This window comes from Cercospora beticola, chromosome 7 (genome assembly GCF_033473495.1).
Source record: "Cercospora beticola chromosome 7, complete sequence".
NCBI lineage: Eukaryota > Fungi > Ascomycota > Dothideomycetes > Mycosphaerellales > Mycosphaerellaceae > Cercospora > Cercospora beticola.
In genome coordinates, this window is record NC_088941.1 from 533,224 (window position 1) to 557,371 (window position 24,148).

The 24,148-nt window shown below is 52.7% G+C and overlaps 11 protein-coding genes across 11 annotated transcripts; 6 read left to right on the top strand and 5 right to left on the bottom strand.

Annotated features, from left to right (window-relative positions):
• Positions 1–468: 468 nt before the first annotated feature.
• Positions 469–1,494, bottom strand: RHO25_010474 (uncharacterized protein; the record flags this gene model as incomplete). Its single annotated transcript, XM_023602616.2, has 2 exons — positions 469–953; positions 1,011–1,494. The coding sequence occupies 2 exons, from the start codon at positions 1,492–1,494 to the stop codon at positions 469–471; spliced, it is 969 nt and encodes a 322-aa protein (XP_023451536.1).
• Positions 1,495–1,999: 505 nt separating this feature from the next.
• Positions 2,000–3,055, top strand: RHO25_010475 (uncharacterized protein; the record flags this gene model as incomplete). The annotated part of the gene is made up of 1 exon (XM_023602615.2): positions 2,000–3,055. The coding sequence occupies one exon, from the start codon at positions 2,000–2,002 to the stop codon at positions 3,053–3,055; it is 1,056 nt and encodes a 351-aa protein (XP_023451537.1).
• Positions 3,056–3,399: 344 nt separating this feature from the next.
• RHO25_010476 (uncharacterized protein) lies at positions 3,400–5,298 on the bottom strand (the record flags this gene model as incomplete). Its single annotated transcript, XM_023602614.2, has 1 exon — positions 3,400–5,298. One exon carries the CDS (start codon positions 5,296–5,298, stop codon positions 3,400–3,402), a length of 1,899 nt encoding a protein of 632 aa, XP_023451122.1.
• Positions 5,299–6,941: 1,643 nt separating this feature from the next.
• Positions 6,942–11,003, top strand: RHO25_010477 (uncharacterized protein; the record flags this gene model as incomplete). The annotated part of the gene is made up of 1 exon (XM_023602613.2): positions 6,942–11,003. One exon carries the CDS (start codon positions 6,942–6,944, stop codon positions 11,001–11,003), a length of 4,062 nt encoding a protein of 1,353 aa, XP_023451123.1.
• A 225-nt stretch (positions 11,004–11,228) lies between these two features.
• RHO25_010478 (uncharacterized protein) lies at positions 11,229–12,269 on the bottom strand (the record flags this gene model as incomplete). Its single annotated transcript, XM_023602612.2, has 1 exon — positions 11,229–12,269. The coding sequence occupies one exon, from the start codon at positions 12,267–12,269 to the stop codon at positions 11,229–11,231; it is 1,041 nt and encodes a 346-aa protein (XP_023451124.1).
• A 1,206-nt stretch (positions 12,270–13,475) lies between these two features.
• RHO25_010479 (uncharacterized protein) lies at positions 13,476–14,664 on the top strand (the record flags this gene model as incomplete). Its single annotated transcript, XM_023602611.1, has 2 exons — positions 13,476–13,810; positions 13,863–14,664. The coding sequence occupies 2 exons, from the start codon at positions 13,476–13,478 to the stop codon at positions 14,662–14,664; spliced, it is 1,137 nt and encodes a 378-aa protein (XP_023451427.1).
• An 837-nt stretch (positions 14,665–15,501) lies between these two features.
• On the top strand, positions 15,502–16,674 carry RHO25_010480 (uncharacterized protein; the record flags this gene model as incomplete). Its single annotated transcript, XM_023602610.1, has 5 exons — positions 15,502–15,692; positions 15,745–15,969; positions 16,027–16,183; positions 16,233–16,469; positions 16,522–16,674. The coding sequence occupies 5 exons, from the start codon at positions 15,502–15,504 to the stop codon at positions 16,672–16,674; spliced, it is 963 nt and encodes a 320-aa protein (XP_023450628.1).
• Positions 16,675–17,046: 372 nt separating this feature from the next.
• On the bottom strand, positions 17,047–17,586 carry RHO25_010481 (uncharacterized protein; the record flags this gene model as incomplete). The annotated part of the gene is made up of 2 exons (XM_065603297.1): positions 17,047–17,441; positions 17,517–17,586. 2 exons carry the CDS (start codon positions 17,584–17,586, stop codon positions 17,047–17,049), a joined length of 465 nt encoding a protein of 154 aa, XP_065459369.1.
• Positions 17,587–18,655: 1,069 nt separating this feature from the next.
• On the top strand, positions 18,656–20,893 carry RHO25_010482 (uncharacterized protein; the record flags this gene model as incomplete). The annotated part of the gene is made up of 3 exons (XM_023602609.1): positions 18,656–20,360; positions 20,424–20,634; positions 20,713–20,893. 3 exons carry the CDS (start codon positions 18,656–18,658, stop codon positions 20,891–20,893), a joined length of 2,097 nt encoding a protein of 698 aa, XP_023450616.1.
• Positions 20,894–20,961: 68 nt separating this feature from the next.
• Positions 20,962–22,717, bottom strand: RHO25_010483 (uncharacterized protein; the record flags this gene model as incomplete). Its single annotated transcript, XM_023602608.2, has 2 exons — positions 20,962–22,130; positions 22,183–22,717. 2 exons carry the CDS (start codon positions 22,715–22,717, stop codon positions 20,962–20,964), a joined length of 1,704 nt encoding a protein of 567 aa, XP_023450615.1.
• Positions 22,718–22,998: 281 nt separating this feature from the next.
• On the top strand, positions 22,999–24,002 carry RHO25_010484 (uncharacterized protein; the record flags this gene model as incomplete). The annotated part of the gene is made up of 2 exons (XM_023602607.2): positions 22,999–23,288; positions 23,339–24,002. 2 exons carry the CDS (start codon positions 22,999–23,001, stop codon positions 24,000–24,002), a joined length of 954 nt encoding a protein of 317 aa, XP_023450614.1.
• Positions 24,003–24,148: the final 146 nt, after the last annotated feature.

Below are 24,148 nucleotides of genomic sequence, written 5' to 3' on the forward strand. Positions count from 1 at the left end.
CCAAGATAGCGACGCCCGATTTTGCCGAATTTAGTCGGGCTGTATTCTGCGTTGCTGACATCCTCTTCGCTCTCTTCCGAGCTTCTCTTGTGCGCGAGCTGCGGCTTCACGACCACTACCAACCCGTCGCACGGGAAAGCATGCCACGCTGTCATCCGGAAACTATACTGGATGCAAAATGCTCCGACTGGCTTTCCAGGACATACGTTCCTTGACGATAGATGACTCGCCTTGGGAGTGCTGACATCAGCTGGCGGTAGTCCTGCTTGCGTTTCCATGCTCGCGCTTGCGATTGTCGCGCCGGGCTTGATCATCTGCCACATTTTGGCTGGGTCTTTCCAAATTCTCACAAAAGGGACCACGTGGACAGTGTAGCGGGATGTGGACGAACACGGGCTGGAATATAAGGCGGACTGCGCGACCTGAAGATGTTTGCTTGAATCCTGTCGTTGACCAAAGCCTGATATTTCAACGTCGCCTCGTTCCTCCAAAGCCCGAAGACTCGTAGCGCGTCGAGCTGGGCGTTGATGATGATCTGGATGGTCCTGCTGCAAAGCTGTCACTTCTGCCACCTCCACCTCCAAACCAGTTCGATGGTCCAGCCTGTGGTTGATCATATCTTGTCCTGTTGTTGCGATTAGCCCACTGGTTGGCAGCATAAGCTCCAGCGGCGCCGGCTGCTGTGCCAGACCAGAAACCCGGACGCCACGAGTTGCTCCCGGCAGATGAGTTATACGTTGATTTCGGTCTCGGTGCGCGTGGCGTATAGGGCGGAGGCGGATCGTTGTGGTCGTCGAAACCATCATAGCCACCACCGCCGCCGCCCCATCTTGGACCACGTGGTCGTCCGCCTTGGCCGTTGTTACCACCTCCAGTCCAGACGCTCCAGATGATAACGCCCAAAACGAAGAGGAAGAAGCACCAGAAGATGAAGTTCCCTAGTGTTGAGCCGCCTATTCAAGTTAGTGGGATGTCCCAATCATCAATGCTGCAGCCGCGGGTATACATACCTTCGTCGTAGCGGTCGTGCCCACCATTCCGTGAACTTCCCCACCAGCTGTCTTTCGGCAAGCCGTATTTTTCCTCGCCAGCCTTTGTGAGAACGAGTCGATACTCGACAGCACATGACCCCTTCAAAACGTAAGGATCGTCTGGTGAGTCGTAGCCTTCGCAGATGACATCTGTACCTCCCAGTTTGAATTCGATAGGGAGGTCAGCTTTGCAGGTCCATTGAATGTCTTCTCTATCGTATTCGTGTCCAGAGTTGGTGCATCGCATCCGGTCGACAGTGTAGAGCCCTTTAGCATTGCCTCCAACGCATACCAGCTGCGGCATCGCCTCGACTCGTCGATGAGTGGTCATGGCACCATCGCGAAGCGTGAGCGCTTTGACGCTCGACAGTAGAATGGCATCTTTGCTCTTGCTCCAGTTGCGAGCTAGTGCTGATGGAGCATGGAGGGAAACGAGTGCGAGAAGGAGTTTCGAGAGATGCATTGCGCTCAGAATCCAGCCGCTTGTGCAGCCTAGGGGCAACAGAGAATATGGTAGAGACCTACAGTGGAACGCAATGCAGTGGCAGCCTGCTACTGAACTTATTCACTGATGAAAGTGCAAGTTGTCATTGTTCATGGAGGCAGTGGGCTTGGGCGAGCGGGAGGCGTCCAGGCGTCGAAGCGTCTGGTCAGAATCTGAGTGGCGAGCCACATGGCCACAGCCACAGCAAGAGCGGGCAGCTGGCAGGGAAGGCGAGACCGATGCTCGGACGCGCGAGTCATGCAGTCGCGTTCCTCTTCACTTTCACTTCCTTTGCGACAACTGCCCGAACACACACAGATCTACCTCGCATACTCCAGCGTGGGCACAGCACTCGTTCGAGAGACTCAAAGACTAGCCCAGGAATTCGATCAAACTCATCCAGTGCGACAACATCACAAAACCATCAGGCAACGAAGCCGCTCACCACCACCCCTCCACCCTCTCGACCACCACAACCACAACCATGGGCCGCGCAGAACCCGGCTCAACCAAGGCAATAGCCAACAAATCCAAAATGGTAGGCCTTCAACGCCTCCGCTGGTGGTGCGAACCCTGCCAAAAACAATGCCGCGACGAAAACGGTTTCAAACAACACACCCTCTCCGAATCCCACAACCGCAACATGCAAATCGTAGGCGAAAACGCCCGAGGCTACATCAACGAAAAATCGCGCGAATTCCAACGCGACTTCATTCAATTGCTCCGCACAGGCCACGGAGAGAAGAAAATAAATTTAAATCAGTTTTATAACGAGTATATCAAGGATAAGGAACATGTGCATATGAATAGTACCAAGTGGCCGAGTTTGACGGAGTTTGCGAAACACTTGGGGAGAGAGGGGATTTGTAGGGTGGAGGAGGGGGACCGAGGGTTGGAGATTGCGTGGGTTGATGATAGTGCGGAGGCGATTAGGAGGAAAGAGGATATTAAGCGGAAAGATCGATTGGCGAAGGGGGATGAGGATATTGAGTCGAAGTTGCTGGAGCAGCAGATTAGGAGGGCGAGAGAAGAGGCTGAGAGGAATGAGGTGGAGAGGAGGAGGAAGGCTGAGGAGGAGAGAGTGGAGAGAGGTGAGCAGGATGGGGAGGAAAAAGTACTGGAGCCTGTCAAAGTGTCGTTAAGCTTGAAAGGTGCAAAAGTGCCTGAGAAAAAGAAGGAAGCCGACGAGCAACCTGTGGATGGCATACCAGTTGCCATCGAAACCTTCTCTGCAGCAGACCTCAAAACTGCGGACAACAAACCCGAATTTGAAGGTAAACCGGACAGCCAGACGAACGACGAAACAGATGCGGCCACTAAGCCCGAAGCTCCAGCCAAAGTGTCATTATCACTGGCAGCAAAGAAGAAGAATGCCAACCCGCTAGCGAAGAAGAACCCTTTCGCGAAGAAGACAGACGTCATTCGCGCAGAGCCTGAAAAGAAAATGAGCAATGCCGAACGCATCATGAAAGAAGAGCTCGAACGTAAGAGAGCTGCAGAAGAGAGAGGACATGGCGCAAAACGACAACGCTTCAACTAGATCCTCATGTGCAAGTGTCAAATTTTCTGCTGTTATTAGCGACGGCGTTGGGGGAGTTAGCATCATGTCATATGCTACGATTGATTTCTTGTCACGATCATCTGAAGAGGTCTGCGTCCATTTTGCTCATTCCAATGTCATTTTCGAAGCTCGAATTACATACTGAATGGAACGCAGGTGCTGTGCAGCCGTGCCCATATCCATTATACATTCCATCATGACTCATGCAGTGTCTCCAGTACCTGATCAACAGGTCACCTGCAGTCCCTCATGCGTGGCAAGAGGTGCGTCTCGTCCATTCCTACTCCTCCCTCCGATGTAGGCTCTTGTTGCACTGTTCTGGTTCAGACAAGCTTGTACGACGACGGAGCGGCACGGCTCGTGATGCCCGGTGACTGAGCGACGACCGTGACATTAGAACGGCGGCTGGTCGTGAACGCACTTGTGAGTGGCGAGGCATAGCTGAATGTGCTGCTCGTTGGAACAGGATTGGCGCTGGCCGAGGTAGTCACGGCAGCGGATGACCCTGATGCTGGGAAACCAGTAGAGCTTGGATTCGTGATGCGCGCAGCAGCAGTCCAGCTCTGCGCCCCACCGATGAAGGTAATGCTGGTGTAGAGACCACAGCGGCTGGTTGCACCAAACTGGACACCGTCGCAAGAGCCAGTACACAGGGCGGCGCATGCCTCGAAGTCAGAAGCTGTAACGTAGGCCGAGTGAGAGCCGTCGAAGCGCGAGTCGCAGCCGACTGCAAATGCAGCCTTGGAGTCGGCATCAATGTACACACTGTTGTCGGATGCTGGGCACGAGACCTCGGTCTGGCTTGGCAAAGCCGATGATGAGGTTGGGGCGAAGCTGACTCGCATAGAACTCATCCTAGACAGAGAAGTGGCCGTCGACGATTCTGTGGGAAAGGGAGCTGGTAGGTTGGTGATGTTGCGTACTGGCGAGGGCGGGACTGCAGTCGGCAGAGCAGTGCTCTCGCGAGTCGTATTGTCATCGTCCCCGTCTATGTCAGCTGCGAGCAGCACGTAAGGCAAAGGTCCGGCCACGCGGCTCAACTCGAATCCTCGTAGGCAGAGGTTGCACGCACGCGAACCTGGCGCCCACATAGCAGCTAGGCAAGCCACATCCTGATCGCACAACTGTAGGCACTGCTCTTGCGAAGCTTGTCCGCGCGAGTCGGTGGTGACACACATCGGTTCGCGTTCGCAGATGACTGTGTAGGAGCCGTTCAGCCTATCAGTGTTGGGAAATCCGTCACACTCGTTGCAGGTGACTGCGGACACATTGCAACGCGAGCTGACAGGCTGGATCGATACGCTCGGTTGTGGGGCGCGGGTAGTCGACACAGCTGACGAGGAGTTCCGAGCTGGGACACGAGTAGGAGCCAGCACCGTGGTGGAGGATGCCGTCGGAGTCAAGAGTGGGAGGAAAGCGGTGAAGGACTCATCGAAAACTGTGTCGGGTTCTCCTTTGGCGAGCTCGCAGCTTCGCTCGTCGAAGTAAGTAGCACCAGTGCAAAAGTCGAGCTTGTCACACTCCTCGAGACATTCGTCAGGGGACAACCATTCTTGTGGGGAGTAGCTTCCGTTGGAGTTGATGGAGGTATCGCAGAGAACCCGGTAAGCTTTGCCAGTGCTATCGACAGCAACTTGGCCAGAACACTTCGGACACATGGCCGCGTCGTCGAGATCGCATTGGCCGCTCATCCCGGGAGGAGTAGAAGAGGCAGCGGGGCTGGACTCGGTAGTGGTGATGTGGACGCGAGTAGTGCGGGTGACACCTGAGCCGGTAACCGTTGTGCTGATGCTTCCACGTGAAGAAGATGTGGTAGCAGGAGCAGGGTCGGCTAGACGCGCCAAGTTGGTGTAGCCAGAAGAGTAGGTCAGCCCATTCTGCTGTCCGGAGGCAATCGCGCAGCTGCCGTTCGGGGCGAAGGTGATACCGAAGCAGTCGTCGTTGTCGGTGCAGGCATCCAAGCAGATGGCGGTGGAGATGTCTCCGCCAACAGGCGTTTCCTTCTCTGCCTCAATGGCAAAATCGCAAGTGACTGTCCAGCGATGGCCCGCGTCGTCGGTGACATTCCTACCGTCACATCCCGGGCACAGTGTCGAGTCTATGTCGCAGCTCTGTGGCGCTGCTTGACGCGTCTTGAAAAAGTCGAAGATGGAATTGGCAGTAGCGAGCGAAGGAAGCGTGGTGGCGGCGAGGCCTGCGGCGAATGTAGCGAACGACTTCATGATTAGTAGTGTGTAGTTGAGCGAGTGGACGCCGCGAAGGCAAAACGAAGGAAACGAAGAGGAGGTTATGCGTCGACGAGCGCACTGCAACGAGCAAGAAAGAAGCAGCGATGTCTGACAGCGGAGCAGTTGTGATGTCCCCGCCGCGACTTCCGCTCCGTGTTTCGTCGCACATGCAAGGAGCAAACGACCTCACCTCGTCGCCCATTCCAACGTCAGGTTCACGCATGTGCGGCGTGCCGGCGTGATACTGAAATCTCCTCGACTCCTGTGCGACATCACATGAACGCAGTTGAGGCAGCACGACCTGGGCGACAGTCCTTCAAACTCATTGGTGCATCGCCAGAAGCAGCTTGCCGCACAATGTGTGCGTCGCGAGGCCTTGCATGGCTGATCGCAAGGCCGCATTGTGCATGGCCCAATCTTGCATAGGCTGTCCGCCCTTTGTTCGCCGTTGGTGCACAGCTCCAGCGCCGCAAGACAATGGACACTGTACTTCGTATTTGATACTTGCGCACCGAGCTGGCGGCGGGCCGGGGGTCTTGAAGGGAGTCTCGAAGGCCGCCTGCTGGGACAGGACGGGACAGCGACTTGAGCCTATCCGCACCTGATGCCTATGCCTATGACTGACCTGGAGAGTCACGCGGTGAGGATGTGAGCTACAATCCTTCATGCATAAACTACCTGGTCCAAGACGGAAGACTGGAGGACGGAGAAGTGAGGTCAAGCCGGTGCCATGGGGGCCCTGCCTGAGTCAGACGTCTTCCTCCACCTTCACGCGTTTCGCAAGAATACGAATTACGAACCACACACTCAAGCTTCTTCCTAAGCTCGCCGTAAATGTTTTGGCATGCAAACGACGATTCGCTCCCGAACTCGGGCGACCCGAGGGCAAGTTCTGATCCTGAGGCCTTCCGTCGTGGCGTAACACGCGTCCTCGTTGGTCGGTGTGCCGGGCCATCTCTGCTCACTCGGCCGAAGCTGGAAATGGCCCTATCACGACTCTCATCCTATTGCCTGGTCTCGGACCATTGCAGAAGACGGCTGCGCTGGCCGAAGATGCACCAGCAGGCCGCGAGCACTCTCGCAGTAGTCGTCCGCTTGGCTCTCTGAACACCAAGCGATCCTTGAATTCCAGAAGGACGCGAATGTGGATCTCGTATACATCGGTTTCCGGAGGCCATTCATGCTATTGGCCAGCGGGACCAAGCCTACGGCATCGACGAGACCTCCACGTCCTCGTGGCGTTTGAACCGCCCACATTGCACTTCGGATCTTGCTGTGTCCGTACATTGCATGCATTAATGCTCTCTAGTACCGTGTTAACAAAGGCGTAGCGCCTTTCGCCTGCCGGCAAGTACATCTTGATTTCTCAATTACACCCTCACTTTACATGTCGATTGTTTGAAGCGTCTACTGTTTCGAGAGATCTAGATCGCCGGCGACATCACAAGGGTTGGCTCTAGCCTCTAGGTTATCAATTCCGTCACCGATTTTACGAAGCGCGTCGCGAGACCCCCATTCGGATTCAACAGCAGAGACGATCCACCATTCACCACCACTCGGACTGATTCGACTTACAAACGACCCGGCCTGAGGGCCTGCATTATCACATCAACGCCGACCCAGCACGCAACTCGACAATGGGGGCAGAAAAGCACGACGATGATTGCTCGCTTGAGAACTCGTCCTCTCGCGTTGAGGCTCACAACAGCGATGTAGTCGACCAAGAAAAGGCGGTGGTGGAGCAAGAGAAGGCTGCGTTTGCACAGGCACCTTTTCCAACGCAAATGGCGCCGGAGCCTGCGCCGGCACTACAACGAAAGGACTCGAAAGGCTCAAAAGATTCAGCAAAAGCGGAGGACGATGAACAAAAAGACCAAGACCTGCTTGCGCATCTCCCAGAGCACGAGGCGGCGATACTGAGAAGACAACTCGAGGTGCCACCAGTGAGCGTCAAGTACACAATGCTCTATCGATATGCTACGAGAAACGATCTTATAATCATCGGGATCAGTTCGATTGCTGCAATCGCAGCAGGAGCAGCGCTGCCGTTGATGACCGTCGTCTTTGGCTCCCTGACAGGCACTTTCCAGGGCTTTTTTCAAGGCACTGTCACTGGTTCTGATTTCTCCTCGGAGATCAGTAAATTGACACTGTACTTCGTGTATCTGGGAATTGCGGAGTTCGTGGCTACATATATCGCGACAGTAGGCTTCATTTACGCGGGAGAGCACATCTCCGGCAAAGTCAGACAGCACTATCTGGCCAGCATCCTGCGACAAAACATAGGCTATTTCGATAAACTGGGAGCTGGAGAAATCACAACTCGCATTACGGCTGATACGAACCTCGTCCAGGACGGCATATCTGAGAAGGTCGGTTTAACACTGACCGCATTGGCAACATTCATCGCGGCCTACGTGATTGGATACATCAAATACTGGAAACTGACACTGATTCTCACGTCATCTGTCGTGGCCATCTTCCTTACCATGGGAGGCCTTGGTCAGTTCATTGTAAAATGGAGCAAGGCCTCGTTGGCTTCTTACGCAGAAGGTGGAACCGTGGCCGAGGAAGTGATCAGCTCTGTTCGCAACGCTATCGCGTTTGGCACACAGGATAAATTAGCAAAGGAGTATGACAAGCATTTGGCCATTGCAGAGAAGGCAGGATTCAGGACAAAAGCATTAACAGGTTCCATGATTGGCTTCCTAATGTGCTACGTCTACCTCACCTATGGCTTGGCCTTCTGGATGGGCAGTCGGTTCATTGTCAGTGGCGAAACCACTCTTCAAAGTGTCATCACCATTGTCATGTCGATCATGATCGGAGCTTTTGCACTGGGCAACGTCGCACCGAATGTCCAGGCTTTCACGACTGGAGTTGCCGCAGCCTCCAAGATCTACAGCACCATTGATCGTGTATCGCCACTCGATCCTACATCTGAGGACGGCATCAAGCTTGATCAACTGAAAGGCGTTGTTGAGCTGCGCAACGTCAAGCACATCTACCCTTCTCGACCGGAGGTCGTGGTCATGGAGGATGTCAGCCTGGTAGTCCCCGCTGGCAAGACCACAGCGCTGGTAGGAGCTTCTGGTTCCGGCAAGAGCACGATTGTAGGCCTCGTCGAACGATTCTATGACCCAGTCGGAGGGACAGTAACGCTTGATGGACATAACGTCCAGGACCTTAATCTTCGTTGGCTCCGACAGCAGATCAGTCTTGTTTCCCAAGAGCCTACACTTTTCGCCACATCCATCGCTGGCAATATTCGGCATGGACTGATTGGCACTGATGCGGAAAACCTGCCAGAAGACAAGATTCGAGAACTCATCGAGAACGCCGCGAAAATGTCCAACGCACACGACTTCATTTGCCAATTGCCTGAGGGATACGAGACCAATGTTGGCGAGCGAGGTTTCCTCCTGTCAGGAGGTCAAAAACAACGTATTGCCATTGCCAGAGCCATTGTGAGCGATCCTAAGATTCTTCTGCTCGATGAAGCCACCTCAGCGCTCGACACGAAGAGCGAAGGAGTAGTCCAGGCTGCTTTGGACAAGGCCGCACAAGGACGAACTACCATTGTGATCGCTCATCGTCTCAGCACTATCCGAGATGCCGACAATATCGTAGTGATGCAACAGGGCCGTATTGTCGAGCAAGGCACTCACGACGAGCTATTGGAAAAGAATGGCGCATATGGTAGTCTGGTAGAGGCTCAGAGAATCGCCGCAGAAAACGACCAGGGTGGCTCAGAAAGCGAGGAAGAAGAAATTTTCGACGAGAAGGATGACAAGTTGTACACATCTTCGAGCACCGATCTTGCGAAGGATCCTGACGACCTCAAACTTGCTCAAACCAGGACTCAGAATTCCGTCTCAAGCAAGGTACTCGCAAAGAAGGAAGAGCGCGCTGCACTGAAGTACTCACTGTGGACCTTGATCAAGGTGGTCGGCTCTTTCAACAAGACCGAATGGCAGTGGATGCTGTTCGGTTTGTTCTGGTCCGTCATCTGCGGCGGTGGTAATCCTGTTCAGTCCGTCTTCCTCGCGAAGTCCATTACTTCGCTGTCGCTTCCTCCCAGTCAATACGGCACGCTTCGATCAGAAGCCAACTTCTGGTCGTGGATGTACTTCATGCTGGCCATGGTTCAGCTTCTGTCTTATTTCGGGCAAGGCATTGCCTTTGCATGGTGCAGCGAAAAATTGGTCCGCAGAGCCCGCGACAAGTCTTTCCGTACCATTCTGCGACAGGACATTGCTTTCTTTGACAAAGAGGAGAACTCCGCTGGCGCGTTGACATCTTTCCTCAGTACGGAAACTACCCATCTCGCTGGTATGTCTGGTGTTACACTCGGAACGCTTCTTCTGGTCACCACTACTCTGATCGTCGGCTTTGTTATCGCATTGGCCGTCGGATGGAAGCTAGCATTGGTGTGTATCGCCACAGTACCAGTCGTGCTAGCCTGTGGCTTCTTGCGTTTCTGGATGCTCACGAGATTCCAAGCGCGTGCAAAGAAAGCCTACTCCAAGTCTGCTTCTTATGCCTGCGAAGCAACCTCGGCCATTCGCACTGTCGCTTCGTTGACTCGTGAGCACGACGTGTGGAACCATTACCATGAGCAGATCGTCGATCAAGAGAAGTCTTCACTCCAGTCGATCATCCGCTCTAGCTCACTCTACGCCGCCTCGCAGAGTTTGATGTTCTTGTGTATTGCCCTCGGCTTCTGGTATGGAGGCACCCTCATTGGCAGTGGCGAGTACAGCATGTTCCAATTCTTCTTGTGCTTCTCCGCCGTCATTTTCGGAGCACAATCTGCTGGCACCATCTTCAGTTTCGCACCCGATATGGGCAAGGCCAAGCATGCTGCACACGAGATGAAGACTTTGTTCGATCGCAAGCCAGAGATCGATACCTGGGCTACTCATGGTGATGATATCGCTGATGTGGAAGGAGACATCGAGTTTCGCGACGTGCACTTCCGCTATCCTACCCGGCCTGAGCAACCTGTACTTCGTGGTCTGAATCTATCAGTGCGACCTGGTCAATACGTGGCTCTTGTCGGTGCCTCTGGATGTGGTAAGTCCACAACCATCGCCCTGCTGGAACGATTCTACAACCCTCTCGTGGGAGGCATCTACGTCGACGGCAAAGAGATCTCCTCATTGAACGTCAACGCCTACCGAAACAAACTCGCCCTCGTGTCTCAAGAGCCTACTCTCTACCAAGGCACAATCCGCGAGAACATTCTCCTCGGAGCAGACAAAGCACCCGAAGACGTCCCCGAAGAAGCCATCGTCCAAGCCTGCAAAGATGCAAATATCTACGAATTCATCATGTCTCTCCCAGAAGGCTTCGACACGGTTGTAGGAAGCAAAGGAAGCATGCTTTCAGGTGGACAGAAACAACGTGTAGCAATCGCTCGTGCCTTATTGCGCGATCCAAGAATCCTTTTACTCGACGAGGCAACTTCCGCTCTCGACAGCGAATCCGAGAAGATCGTGCAAGCTGCACTAGACAAAGCTGCCAAAGGACGAACAACAATCGCCGTAGCTCATCGATTGTCAACGATCCAAAAGGCAGACATGATCTACGTGTTTGATCAAGGGAAAATTGTGGAAAATGGAACGCATAGCGAGTTGATCGCGAAGAAGGGAAGGTATTTTGAGCTTGTTAATTTGCAGAGTCTTGGGAAACATTAGATGGATTACACAGAACATGGTATTCGCGATGAAGGAATAAAAGGGGTGGCTTTGGTGATTTTTACATAAGCGATGGCGCTGGGAAGGCGAAAGTGATTTTCACATAGAGAGACTATTCGGCTCCTCCACTTTTATGAGATATGACGATCTGAATAGACGGCAGTTGCCAAAAGAAGGTTTTCTACTACACGCTATCGAGAAAAGGAAAATTCAATGACCTATTCTTCACTCCGATTCTAATGTCGCTATCCACGCCGCAGTCTTCTCAGCCACATGATCGCTATGCTCTGGATGTAACGAGAACGTATGCGGAATCTCTGGTCTGTTATGCAAAACTTCCATGGTCGTATGCCCCCCATGTCTCGCAGTGATCAAGTTGTCGCGACTATCATTATTGACCCAATAATCGTCTTTTCCGAATAGGAGGTACAGTTTCGTTCGCGGCGCACCTGGAGTTGTGGCGATACTAGTAGAACTTTCTCGCTCATCGTTGAAAATCTTCCCATTTGCGTTTCCATTCGACTCGTGGACCGTGCCCCAAAGATCCTGCGCATGCCATTTATCCTCTTTGATCGATGCGAGCTCGTCTCGCGCCATGTAGATGAGTTGTCGAATTCCGTGATCACTTCGAGCGAATGCTGCTGTTACGGCGCCGCCTTCGGGTCCAGGTGTCAAGTTCCTTGTAACACAATCTAGAAGCCAGAAAGCGTTAAGACAAGATGCCATTCCAGACAGGAGGTACCCCGTGCCGGGGAACGCCAGTATCGGCCATAATGATCGACCTTTATCACTTTTCGCGATATCGACGACTGTCGGAAAAAGACAAATTCCACCTTTTATCGAGTAGATGGATTGTTCGGTGGGTTGCTTTTGCCACCATGAGATTGTTTCGAGGAGCATGTATGCTCCTACGGAGTGGCCGATTAGGATCACGTCGAGGGGCTGAGAGTCGGTGGAGAGTTCTCTCGCTTTGAGTGACAGTTTGCTTCGGACGCAGTGGATTTCTTGCTGGAGAGAGAAGGGAGGTGAGCCTTGATTGATGCGGTTGGAGGGAGTGTGGAATTCAAATCCGTCGTGACTAGCGCCGTAGATGATGACTTCTTCTTTGCGGTGTTGGAGTGATTCTTGGAGTTGTGAGAGGTAGCGACGGTAGTATTCTACGAGGCCTGGGTTGCCGGGGATGAAGTAGATTAAGAGACGTTTTGAGGAGGAGCCTTGGCCTGTTCGGAACTCGATTTCGTCCGCGAGGGTTGTGTTGACTGGCATCTTGAAGGCTTGCTGAATAGCGATAATGGTCTGGAGTGATTTTCGTCTTGTCTGTCAACTTGCTGCGACGAAATGCTTCCAGAATGTGTTGTCAAGCGCCGAGTCTTCGTGAGGGGAACTGCGATTGTTACACAGAACACGTTGAGCCTGGAAAGAACGCTTGGCAAGGTAGCTACATATAGCAGGAGCTAAGAGACAGTGAGATGGCAATTACCTGAGATGTCTGCAATTCTTGATAGCACGGTATATTGAAAGCAGAAGTGGCGGTGATGTTTCTCCATTGGTTCGAGGTGAGAAATGCTGTGCTGGGTCGGCCATTTGTCGCGGGTGGTCAGAAGTCGACGGTGAGCAAGTTCTCCCTTTCGACTTCACAGCTGGCACGTCGCCTTCCTCGAACAGCAGATACAGTCAATTGATACCCGATATCAGCACAAGCTCCAAGAACAGACTTGCGAGACCAGCGACAGGATAAGTGGCCGACCGCTGCCTGACCATCTGGCCTGGAAATCATGAGCGCAACTTCAAGTGAGCTGCTAGTAGGTTCGGCTGGCACCAGCATCGTCGCAGAATGCTCGAGCAATGCAACTGGGGCCGAAGCCCAACCTCTCGATTTCAGAGCAATTATAATCATCCAGACACATCCGTCCGCGTAGGGCTCACAGAGCTGACTACGCCATCCCTCCGGCTGTTCTCCGCGATCTTCAGACTTACACAATGAGTGCAGAGTACCAGGAATCACGTGGAATGACCCACTCTTCTCAGGGTCGATTGGCATTTAAGGCTCACTCTAACGATGAGGATACGCACTCATTGAATGCTATCACCAGTCTTTCAGCTAGGCATCACGATCTCGGTCAACACGATCGCTCACATCTATGGTTCTCACCTCACACAGAACTTCCGGTCTGCGGGGCGTTATCTCACCACTTGTGATTGCACGAGCCTTTCCACCGTACTCACTTCATCTTGCAGCCTTGTGATCGCTAGCTTCTTTCACATGCGAGGCATGTGAGAACTCTTGCCGAGTGGTCAGTGCTTGATCGCGGGCATATCTTCGCGCTCTGCTTCTTTCCTTGCCACTCTCAACACAACAACATTCTGACAACCACTCACCAAGACGCTTCGATGTCTAACACAACCAATGCTCCAGACGGAGCCAGCAAGCGCGCCGTGGTATATCGAAAATATGAAAAGCATCACCTCATCATGTTGGACACCAATCCGCGACACATGGTCTATGAGGAGGGCAAGATCGCGGACAACGGCCGAGATATAGAGTGTCGCAGACTCATCAATGATGTCTTCAGGGAGTACGGCGTACACGACATCTCGTACATCTTCATCCCATTTCGTCATCGCAACAAGCAACAATACATCAATCAACAGATCAAGCTGGTGCTCGAATCAATGACGGACGAAGACCATGTCATAATCTTCTTTCAAGGAAGCGCCCACTTTGACGGAGAAATCGTAGAGATCCAAGATGATGCCGGCCCCAACGCAGATGGCATAGGAAACTTCGATGGCTGCAACTACTCGATGTGAGCAGACATTTATACTTGAAAAGACGAGTGATCGCTGAAATCCTTGAAGCATGTTTCAAAATCACAAAGAGATCAACTTCTATCAAATCTTCGAGATGATGAAGGGCAGCGATGCGAACATCAAGGCAAAACAAGCGGAGAGAGATGGCTTGCTTGCCCAGGGCCGCTCGCAACGAGACATCACTGACGATGATATCGAGGAGCTAGTACTGCAGAAACATCACGGCGTAAGTGCCATTGTCGAATGCGACATCACGCTCCTCTGGGACGCCTCCTTCCCAGATATGATCGTCAAGGAATTTCGTCGACCTCGTGGGTGCACAGACGTGATTGCACGACCAGAAGGCGCCAAAGACAGCCATGGTAGACCGTTGTCGGGCGAGGACTGGTGGACCAAGCAGCTTGCAAAATACCTTGCGCAGCTCTTGACCAACTTCGAGCAGACTTATGGTCACTACACAGCGAATTTCTCTTTCGTTGAGCTCATCAAACGCTTTGGGAAGGACAGGCACAACAGCACCCATCATTACTTCACGGATTGCGCCAAGCCGAAAGCCAAAGCCACGAAAGTCATCTCTCATCCAGAGATCTGTTTGGAAGCGCTTCGGGAGGGAAAACTCCAGCACATACGCAAAGTTCTGCAGGACGTGACTACGCATACCGAAGCAGATGAGGAAGCTGAGGAGGAGTCAGCTGCTATGCCAACGATTGCGACTGCCTCGCAGATTCCAGATCCTAGCCATGTGCCAATGGGCGCCGATGCAGCATGCCGCCAAACTCCCTCGGCCTTCAGCGACGAAGGATATGGCGGTCGCGATGAGGACAAGAGCTCATTGTTCATGCCTAAATAAGCATCGAAACTTACACGAGCTGACAACGAGCGTTGCTCAGGTCGTTTGCTTACTGGCTAAAGTACCAGCCAACGGCCTGAAATTTGCACGTCACGCATCGTGGCCATGAACTGAAGTCGGTCGACAGCGTCCACGGCTTGTGGTGTGCATGAACCGACTTTTCATGTGCTCGACGGAGCGTAAGCATTCCGCATTGATATTGGAGTGATCAAGCATTCTTCGACCGGTCCGGATTACACGATAGTATCGAGAGCTCGACACAGATGATTTGATTGAAGCAGCGTCATCAATGGGTTTCTGACTCCCGAAAGTCGCCATTGTGCAGTGAAAGGAAAGCTTCAGCATACGTGACTCTCACCGCGGAAGAAGCGCTTGATCGTAAGCAGCGTGTGCTTTCAATACATACACCTGTCGTACGATACGAAATAGAGAACAGATTCTTCGTGTCATTTTCTCCATACAAAGGCTGCCTTGGCTGCACGATTGACGACTTTCCGGGTTGGTTGTGTTGATTGGCGGACGGTGGCCTAGTCTGGCATTCCAGGTGGGTTGTAAGCGAATCAAGTTCGCTTGATTCTACGCTAGTATTGTCCCTATCTTCTCAATAGTGACAACCACAAGAGCATCGCGGCGTATTCGCTGGAGCGATGCTTCTTCCTATCGTGAATTCAGGTGAGAATAGGTTGATTTGACGACAATAGCGGCGGCTTTTATATCTTCCTACCAGCACCATTTTTTCAATCCCCATTCCATTCCATAGAAAGATTAAATTCCGCCTTCCTTGCCTTGTCCTTAACACCAGCTCGATCAACTCTCTACTCCAAACACTTCTTGATCATGCCATCATCACAAACAAGCCCCAGTACTTCACCACATCGAAGATCGCAACGGACGCGCAAACCTTCTGATGCTCAGACCACCGTCGATGAGCGACAGGGCATCTGCGCGGAGAACCCTCCGAAGTTACTGTTCTGGCACGAGATTCCATCGTGGCAGCAGGACAACGAATGCATTTTGTCTGGTTACAGGTAAGTTAGTCTCATTCTCAGCATATACTGCCTTGCTGCTTACAAGTCTCAGGCCAACGTGGGCGTCTATCTACGTGTCTTTCGCGAGCCTATCGTACTTGAACAACCAGACTGTTAATAGCTACTCGCACCTTTTTGGATGTGCGCTTTTCGCCATCCTCCCACTATATTTCAAGAAGATCTTCTTCGACCATCAGCCAAATGCCTGCTTTGCAGACCTGGTCGTAGTATCTGTTTACTGCTTCGGAGTATCGATCTGCTTTACCTTTTCAGCAATGTACGTTACATGCTGATCTAGATTGATCCAGCGGCATCTAACTGATTCTTTGTATAGCTTCCATATCTTGTGGAACCATAGTCCCAGTTGCTACCGCTTGTTCAACAAACTCGACTATTTGGGAATCCTGGTCTTAATGTGGGGGGCAGGCATCCCAACAATCTACTATGGATTCCTGTGTGATCACAAAATCCAGCTGGTTTACTGGGTCATGGTATATTCATAATCCCTGCCATGTGGATAATTTACTAACATGCTGTCAGACAACCACGACTGCACTGGGCTGCACCTATATGACACTGAGTCCTCGATTTGCATCGCCGCAATTCCGACACTGGCGGGCAGCCTTCTATGCGGGGTTTGGCCTGAGTTCCATCATCTTCGTCATTCATGGCCTTCTTTTATACGGGTGGGAGCTCCAGAGAACCCGTATGTCACTGAAATTTATGGGCTGGATGGGTGTCACCAATCTTCTAGGCGCGGCGGTCTACACCGCTAGGGTAAGTGACTCATGATGACAAGGTGCCAAAGCTGATATTGACCTGTACCCAGATTCCTGAGCGATGGGTGCGTTATAAATTCGATATGTTTGGTGCCAGCCACCAAATACTCCATGTTGCCGTAATGGTTGCTGCTTGGATACACTTTGAGGGACTTGTGGCGGCTTTTCGAGACACACATGCACTGCCTGTGGCTTGTGGCTAATCTTGCAGTCGTGAGACCTGTAGTTCCGGTATCTTGCGAAGGGCTGGCTCTTTGCATTTAAAGCAGATCTGCGCGAAATCCGTTCGACCGATTGATTGATCAGATTGTCGCGCTGGTGAGACAGATGACACGCTTTCGTCGACTTCGCATGGGCCGCTCACACCTCCAATTTTCTGGACTATCAGTGGTCCCAATGGCACATTTGGACTGTTGCACCAAGCCCCGACGACCTTCAACACTACCGAGTACACTCTGAGCAATCATCACACGACGAGGTCGAGAGGTCGATCGATCGCATATACCCCGGTAGGACGAACAGTTCCGATGGCCAAGTTGCCTGTGTGTCTCATTTTCTGCGGCCTCGATATGACCTCAGGCTACAGGATAAGCCTTGGCCGGCAGTGGCTCGAACGTGGTGGAGCCCTCGTCTTTGTACCAAGTGACTGCTCCGAGTCGATCTCGTCGATCAAAGACGCGACTTGCACCGTTACGAACCTTGTCGTAAACGGCATTACCATTCCGGTTCGCACCATAGGATTGGATGCATTCGAGCACGGCGCAGCTTTGATAGAGCAGTATCCTGTCTCTGAGGGCATCTCTGGAGGGTTCGGTTCGTACAACCTTCGCCGGAGCAGCGCGGAAGGATTCGGATCTGCTGGTCGCCACATTAAGGGTCATATAAGCACACGCAAATATGGTCTTCTCGTCGGCTGCAACAGCTTGAGCGACTCGCTTGGCATTCGCAGAGCGCGGCGTTTGGTGATCAACTGCGGAGGTTTGATTGCAGGGTCAGCGTATATGAGTCGGGGATGAATAAGGTCGGTCGCCTCGAAGTTTCGGACTATCTGCTGCCTCTTCAATTGGTATTCCTAGGCCAGGTAATTGGCTGGAACCATAAGAAGGTGCCAGCATCGTAATATGGGTTTCCGTAGACCAGTTTGTGTTTGAACTTCTCCTTCTGCAGAGCCGCAGGCGTTGCAGATAATTAATGCATTAAAGGTGTGGGCCGTGGCTCATACGATTCGTCGGCAGTTAAAGCTCTGTCTCGCTGCTTGTCCCAGACCGGGCATTGAACATACTGCGGGACTTGCCACGGTTTCGCAGTTATCATTTCCTTCCTCGTCTGCAACATGCTGTTGCACTTCGATGTTCTGGATGAATCGGCGTCGGTGTCGGACTGCTTGCTCCGAGATGCCATTCTGAGTCAGTGCAAGCAAAACTGCATCGTCTACGAATCTCGAAGCGGACAGAGTACTTCGTCATGACCAGCTTGCGAAAATAGTGCCATGATTTGCGCCAATCTTACAAGCGAGTGACCCTACTGAACACAAGCTATAGTGATTCCGACGCTTTGGGCTGGTCCATGCAATTTTGAAGACTCCGTCGTACTTTACTTTTCGAGTAGGTACTAGTATCCCTCAGAGCTCGTTGGCTGAAGTCGGATTCCGTCGAGCTCGATCACGCTAACACGAATTAGGTTAAATCAAAAGACATGGTGGCCGGCCCGGCGGTGGCTCAAAACATTACTTCACGATTTGATTCAGCGAAAGCCAACATCTCTTCCTTTCCGCGAACACCACGCGTCGTATCTCTCTGATAACGACGTAGACTTACCAAGTCAAAGATTCCGATGGCACCTAAATCCACCAAGTCTCCTCTCCACGTGAGCACTAGCTCTCGTTTGGACCTCCCAGAAATGGCAATTCTTGCCTTGCGTGCAGTCCTCCAGCCTTATCGGCCGCGGCGATTGGATACCCTGGTCGCCAACACTGCTGATAAGTGACTTACACGATTGACCAGCGCTGTGCATTGATGGAACCGCTTGCTGAGGCGGGGTAGTCATTGAAACAGACCTTTGGTGCGACAAAGTCTTGGTAAGTATATCAGTTGCGGTCCATAGCTGTCTACTTCCCTTCTTTTCTTCCTCTTATCTCTCTGAACAATTTCCCGGGCAAACTCGCAACACAGGCGAAAATACAAAATGGTGCTGGAACGACTACAACAGATGGCGGCTCACGTCACAGGCCAGAAGACGCAAACGCACCCATTCGATCCCTTGTCTACAGAAGAAATCGCAGCAGCTGTCGCGATTGTACGCCGAGAGCATCCGGATGTTCATTTCAATGCTGTCACTCTCTGGGAACCGCGCAAGGCGGAAATGATGAAGTGGTTGGCATCGCCAGAGACAGTCCCTAGGCCAGCGCGCGTAGCAGATGTCGTGGCTATTGGCAGAGGCAGCAAGGTTTACGATGGTCTCGTCAATCTCACAGAAGCTCGACTAGTGAGCTGGCAGCTTACTGAAGGTGTGCAGCCACTGATCACGATGGAGGACTTACAGATTGTTGAGACCGTCGTACGCAAGGATCCGAAGGTCATCGAGCAGTGCGGCATTCTTGGAATTCCACCAGAAGATATGCACAAGGTGTACTGCGATCCTTGGACCATTGGCTACGACGAGAGATTCGGATCTGGAATTCGATTGCAGCAGGCATTGATGTACTATCGGCCGCACGTGGACGACAGCCAGTATACTTATCCTCTTGACTTCTGCCCGATCTACAATGCCGATACCCAGGAGATCATGCACATTGACGTTCCTAAGGTCCGAAGACCATTGAATACTGCTCCTCCGATCAACTATCACTCAGATGCGATCAAGAAGGAGAGTGGCTTCAGAACAGATTTGAAGCCAATCCACATCTCCCAACCAGAAGGCGTATCTTTCACAGTAGATGGACGCACATTGAAGTGGCAGAATTGGTCCGTTCATGTCGGCTTCAACTACAAAGAAGGAATTGTGTTGTCCAACATCACATTCAACGATAAAGGTAACGTCCGCCCGGTATTCTGGCGTATGTCTCTGGCGGAGATGGTCGTACCCTACGGCAACCCAGAACATCCTCACCAGCGCAAACACGCTTTTGATCTTGGCGAGTATGGCGGAGGATACATGACCAATTCTCTTGCTCTCGGATGCGACTGCAAAGGTGCGATTCATTACATGGATGCTGATTTCGTCAATCGTGCTGGTGAGCCACAGACGATCAAGAACGCAATCTGTATCCACGAAGAAGATGCCGGCATTTTATTCAAGCACACCGACTTCCGAGATGATTCGTGCACAGTAACCCGCGCTCGCAAAGTTATCATCAGTCACGTCTTTACCGCCGCCAACTACGAATACTGCGTGTACTGGATCTTCCACCAAGACGGAACGATCCAACTCGAAATCAAGCTCACCGGAATCCTAAACACCTACGCCCTCGCACCAGGCGAAGACGCAGCTCCTTGGGGCACAGAAGTCTATCCCGGCGTCAACGCTCACAACCACCAACATCTCTTCTGCTTACGTCTCGACCCGAACATCGATGGGCCAAACAATACCGTCTTCCAGGTCGATGCCACGCGCGGCGAAGCTCCCGTAGGCTCGAGCGAGAATCCCTACGGAAACGCTTTCTACGCGAAGAAGACCAAACTCGCAACACCGAATACTGCGAAGAGCGACTACGACGGCAACACCAGCCGAACATGGGATATGGCCAACACGAACAAGATCAATGCCTACAGCAAGAAGCCGGTATCATACAAACTCGTCAGCCGAGAAGTTCCCCCTCTCCTTCCCAAGGAAGGCAGTCTCGTCTGGAAGCGCGCTGGCTTCGCTCGTCATGCTGTCCACGTTACGAAATGTAATTTATCTCGACCCGCTTAACCACATCGACTCTTGATAGACTGACTAATATGCCTCACAGACGACGACTCTCAAATCCACCCCGCAGGCCGTCACGTCCCTCAAACCTCCGGCGAACCCTCCCAAGGTCTTCCAGCGTGGATCGCAGCGGATCCAGACGCAAATCTCGATAACGAAGATGTCGTGCTTTGGCATACTTTCGGTCTGACACACTTCCCGGCGCCAGAAGATTATCCTGTCATGCCTGCGGAGCCAATGACGGTTCTGCTGAGGTGAGCCCTACAAGTTCCTGATGTCCTCTATTTGGAGAGAGCGAGTTTAGATGAGTGTGCTGATGATTGTTGTTGTAGGCCACGAAACTTTTTCACGCAGAACCCTTGCATGGATGTGCCGCCTTCATATTCGAGCACGCCGAGTCAGGTTGCGGCGGGCAAGACGGGAATCAAGGGTATGGTGGATGGGATCAGTAGGTTAGCATTCGGTGGATCAGAGCAGAAGAAGCCTAGCAATGAATGCGGAGGGTGCAAGTAGAGGGTTGGCAAAAGTCTGCTTAGACCAGCTTTGGAAATTTCATGCAATGCCTTTTTTGGTATCACATTCTATGCATAAGCTACAGTGCCATCCTCTCTGATCCTCGCTTGCACATTGAGTTGCGCTCGTCCACCAACGACGGCGGGTCCGATGACTGCGAGCTGGCCCTTCGGTTCTGATCCGCCGACGCGTGAATCGTCTTCGGGACTCAGAAGCTTCACTTCTACGGAACTGAGTGGCACGCCAAAGTGGCCGTGAGCGGCGCCGTCCACCCGTCTATAGTCGAAGACGTTCGTCTGTGACACTGCACCTGCTACTTGAGGAGCAGTGAGGGCATAGATGATGCGGCTTCGTGTGAAGATTCTCAGGTCGCTGAGCATCGTGGAAGTAAGTGGCGGCGAACCCGCACCAAGGCGATCGGAGGTGAGGATGAGGCGAAGCTTGCCGGGCTCAGTGCTTCCTGACTTCGGTGCGAGAAGCTTGAAGAGTAATCCATCTGTCGGTAAGCGACCTGCCGCTATCGTCTGATCCTGGCTGTATTTGCCAAACTTTTGTAGGCCAGAGCTGAGAGCGCCAGTCTCTTGTTGATGCAGCTTGGCTAATGTTTCTGCGCTTGCGATTATGACAGTTGGTGCAACACCTCTTCTCGCGAGAGCAAGATCGACACCAGGAACAGCCACGCTATTGATGGCAAGACTGGTGTGCATGAAGAGTGCAGCAAAGGTCTGGCACAGCACGTAGCTGTGAGTGAAGGTATCGGCGGGAAGGACCAGATCAGCTGAGCTTAGGCGTTGGCGAAGTGGAATTGCTGTGATCAGAGATGCCGTACCGGCAACAATGTTGTCTTGTGTCAAGGCCACGATTTCTGGCTTGATAGCAGGATCCGAATGCTGCCACACAAAGATGACGTCTCCTGGTTTGTCTCCGCTCTCATTCGAAGGTAGCTGAGCACCGGCTGAAGATTTGTTCTCGTCCACAAGGTCATGCCAGACGCTGACCTGCAGACGACCTTGAGCGTGATCAGGTACGCCGTTCCAATCCATGTGTTTGCTAGTCCTCTCCACGACCCAAGTCACTAGGCGAAGCTGTTGGCATGATTTTGTCAAATCGTCGAGTGGAATAGTTCCGGCATTTGCGACAAGAGCATCAGCTCCAGTGGCATTGAGAAGCTCGTAGACCTTAGGGTGAGGCACGTTGTACGGTAACAGCACGGGGCTCAGACCGTGGAAGGCACATGCTATAAGGACATCAGTTATCACGACCTCCGAGTTTGAAACTCTCGTACCCACCAAAGATGGTCGAGAGATATTCGACGCTGTTGGGCAGATAGATGGCAACCTTCTTGACACCGGCGTCCTTAAAGTGCTTTCCAATGATGGCAATCTCTTTGCTCAGCTCATCAACGTCGTGCTCAATAATTTCTTGCTTGCCCAGCACAGTCATGATCAGACCGCGAGGAATCTCCTTGCCATCCGGGCCTTGACTTCCACCTTTTTGCACCTCCCGCCATATGTCTCGAATATCTCCGTCCTTTCCGGACGCCCACCGGGGAGCGGAGGCATCCTTGACGTTCAATCCAGACTTGAGAGCATAGCCATGCGGAACTTCTGGTGATCGATATACAGCTGATTCGCCTTTTTGTCTGACAGCACTTGGGGTAGCTTGTCGAGCTAGGAGCAGAGGATGTGTATCGGGCTCATTGGGGTAGATGACGGGATAGATGAAGAAGGCGGCGAGGGCGAGGGCCAAGAGACTGGTGACAATGTTCCAATCGGCGAGGAGACTGGCGACGGTAGCATCCAACGACTCCAATGCGTTGGGCATGTTGGCGTGTAGCTGCAAGAAGTCAGTCCATGCGTGAGAGTTGGCTGCGTGAGCGTGAGACGATAGCTTTATCCGAATCAGCCCCACCAACACGTCAAATGTGGCTGCGTGTGGCGGTGCAAGACGCGGCGCGATGCTTTCCTAGCCTCGTAGCAACCAAATCCCGCCAAATCTACCGCTTTGTTGATGACTTCGCGAATACCGACCATTCTGTACAATGGACTGAGCGACATCCGACGACGACGCGCATACTAACCCACAGGTACTAACAGACAGCAGCCATGTCGTCGACGGCATTGGCAACCACTTCACAGTCCGTGTCGCAGACCTCGACCGGGAGACCCTCTGCAATCGCCAAAGCACTGCCCATCCTCAATACTCCCAAGAAGGATATCACCCAGCAGCCTTCGACTCCCGCACGACAGAATGGACAGTGGACACACCCCAGAATGGACGAGGTCATCCGGAGGCGAAATGCGACCAACTTCGACAGCAGCAATGTCACCAGCATCCTGATCAGCTCCGTGCTGATCATTCTGTCGCTCTACACGCCCAACGTCCTCTTCCTCATGTCAGTCGCACGTCAGTTGGCTCGGTCGATCCTCTCTGACACTCTAGTAGATTCCCCACAAGCTGGCTCGCAGCAGCATACCCATATCCTCGATACGCGGTCTGGACCTTTCAGGCACTCATGACCCTGAACATCGCAATAGCAACCCTTCCTCTCTGGCGGAAACCCGACGCCTGCGAAGACATTCCTCTCACACCTCAGCAGCGCAAGCTTCTCGGCCTTCCGCCCATGACACGCCCCGCGACACCGCAAGAGAAGGAACAATACGTCACACCACCGCGATTCTCGCGTTCTAATACGCCTACGAGCAGGAGCAGCAGCTTGAACGCGACTCGAGGTAACTCGCCACTTTCAGGACGAGGCACGCCCATCGACGCAAATGGCAGCTTCCGAATGAGCGGATCGGGATCAAATTCACTGTGGGGTTCTCCTGCTCAAGGAAACCAATTACGAAGGACAGAGAGTGGGAAATCGTTGCTTGGAGAAAGCTTCAGCGAAAGTGGTGGTGAGAGGAGGCGACTGAGTTACACTGCTCTCAGCAATAGCTCGCCACTTGACATCAGCGGATTTGAATCCATTGGGAGAATTGAGACACCAACAAAAGAGAAGCGTGCGAGCGTGGGATTGAACAACAAGTGGCTGTACGAACGAGGTCGAGGCAGCCCAGGCAACGGGCGCTTGAAGTCGAGTTTACCCGCAGGGAGCATGTGGTAGGCAAGAATAACAGGCCTTCGTCTTCCGGCCTTATTATCCAGGCAGGGACCAAGAGCATCAACAACCGACGAGGCACGTTCTCGTAGAAAGAATCTATAGATTCGCTGATGCACTGCGGGCTGTACAGTAACGAAAGATGAGCTCCC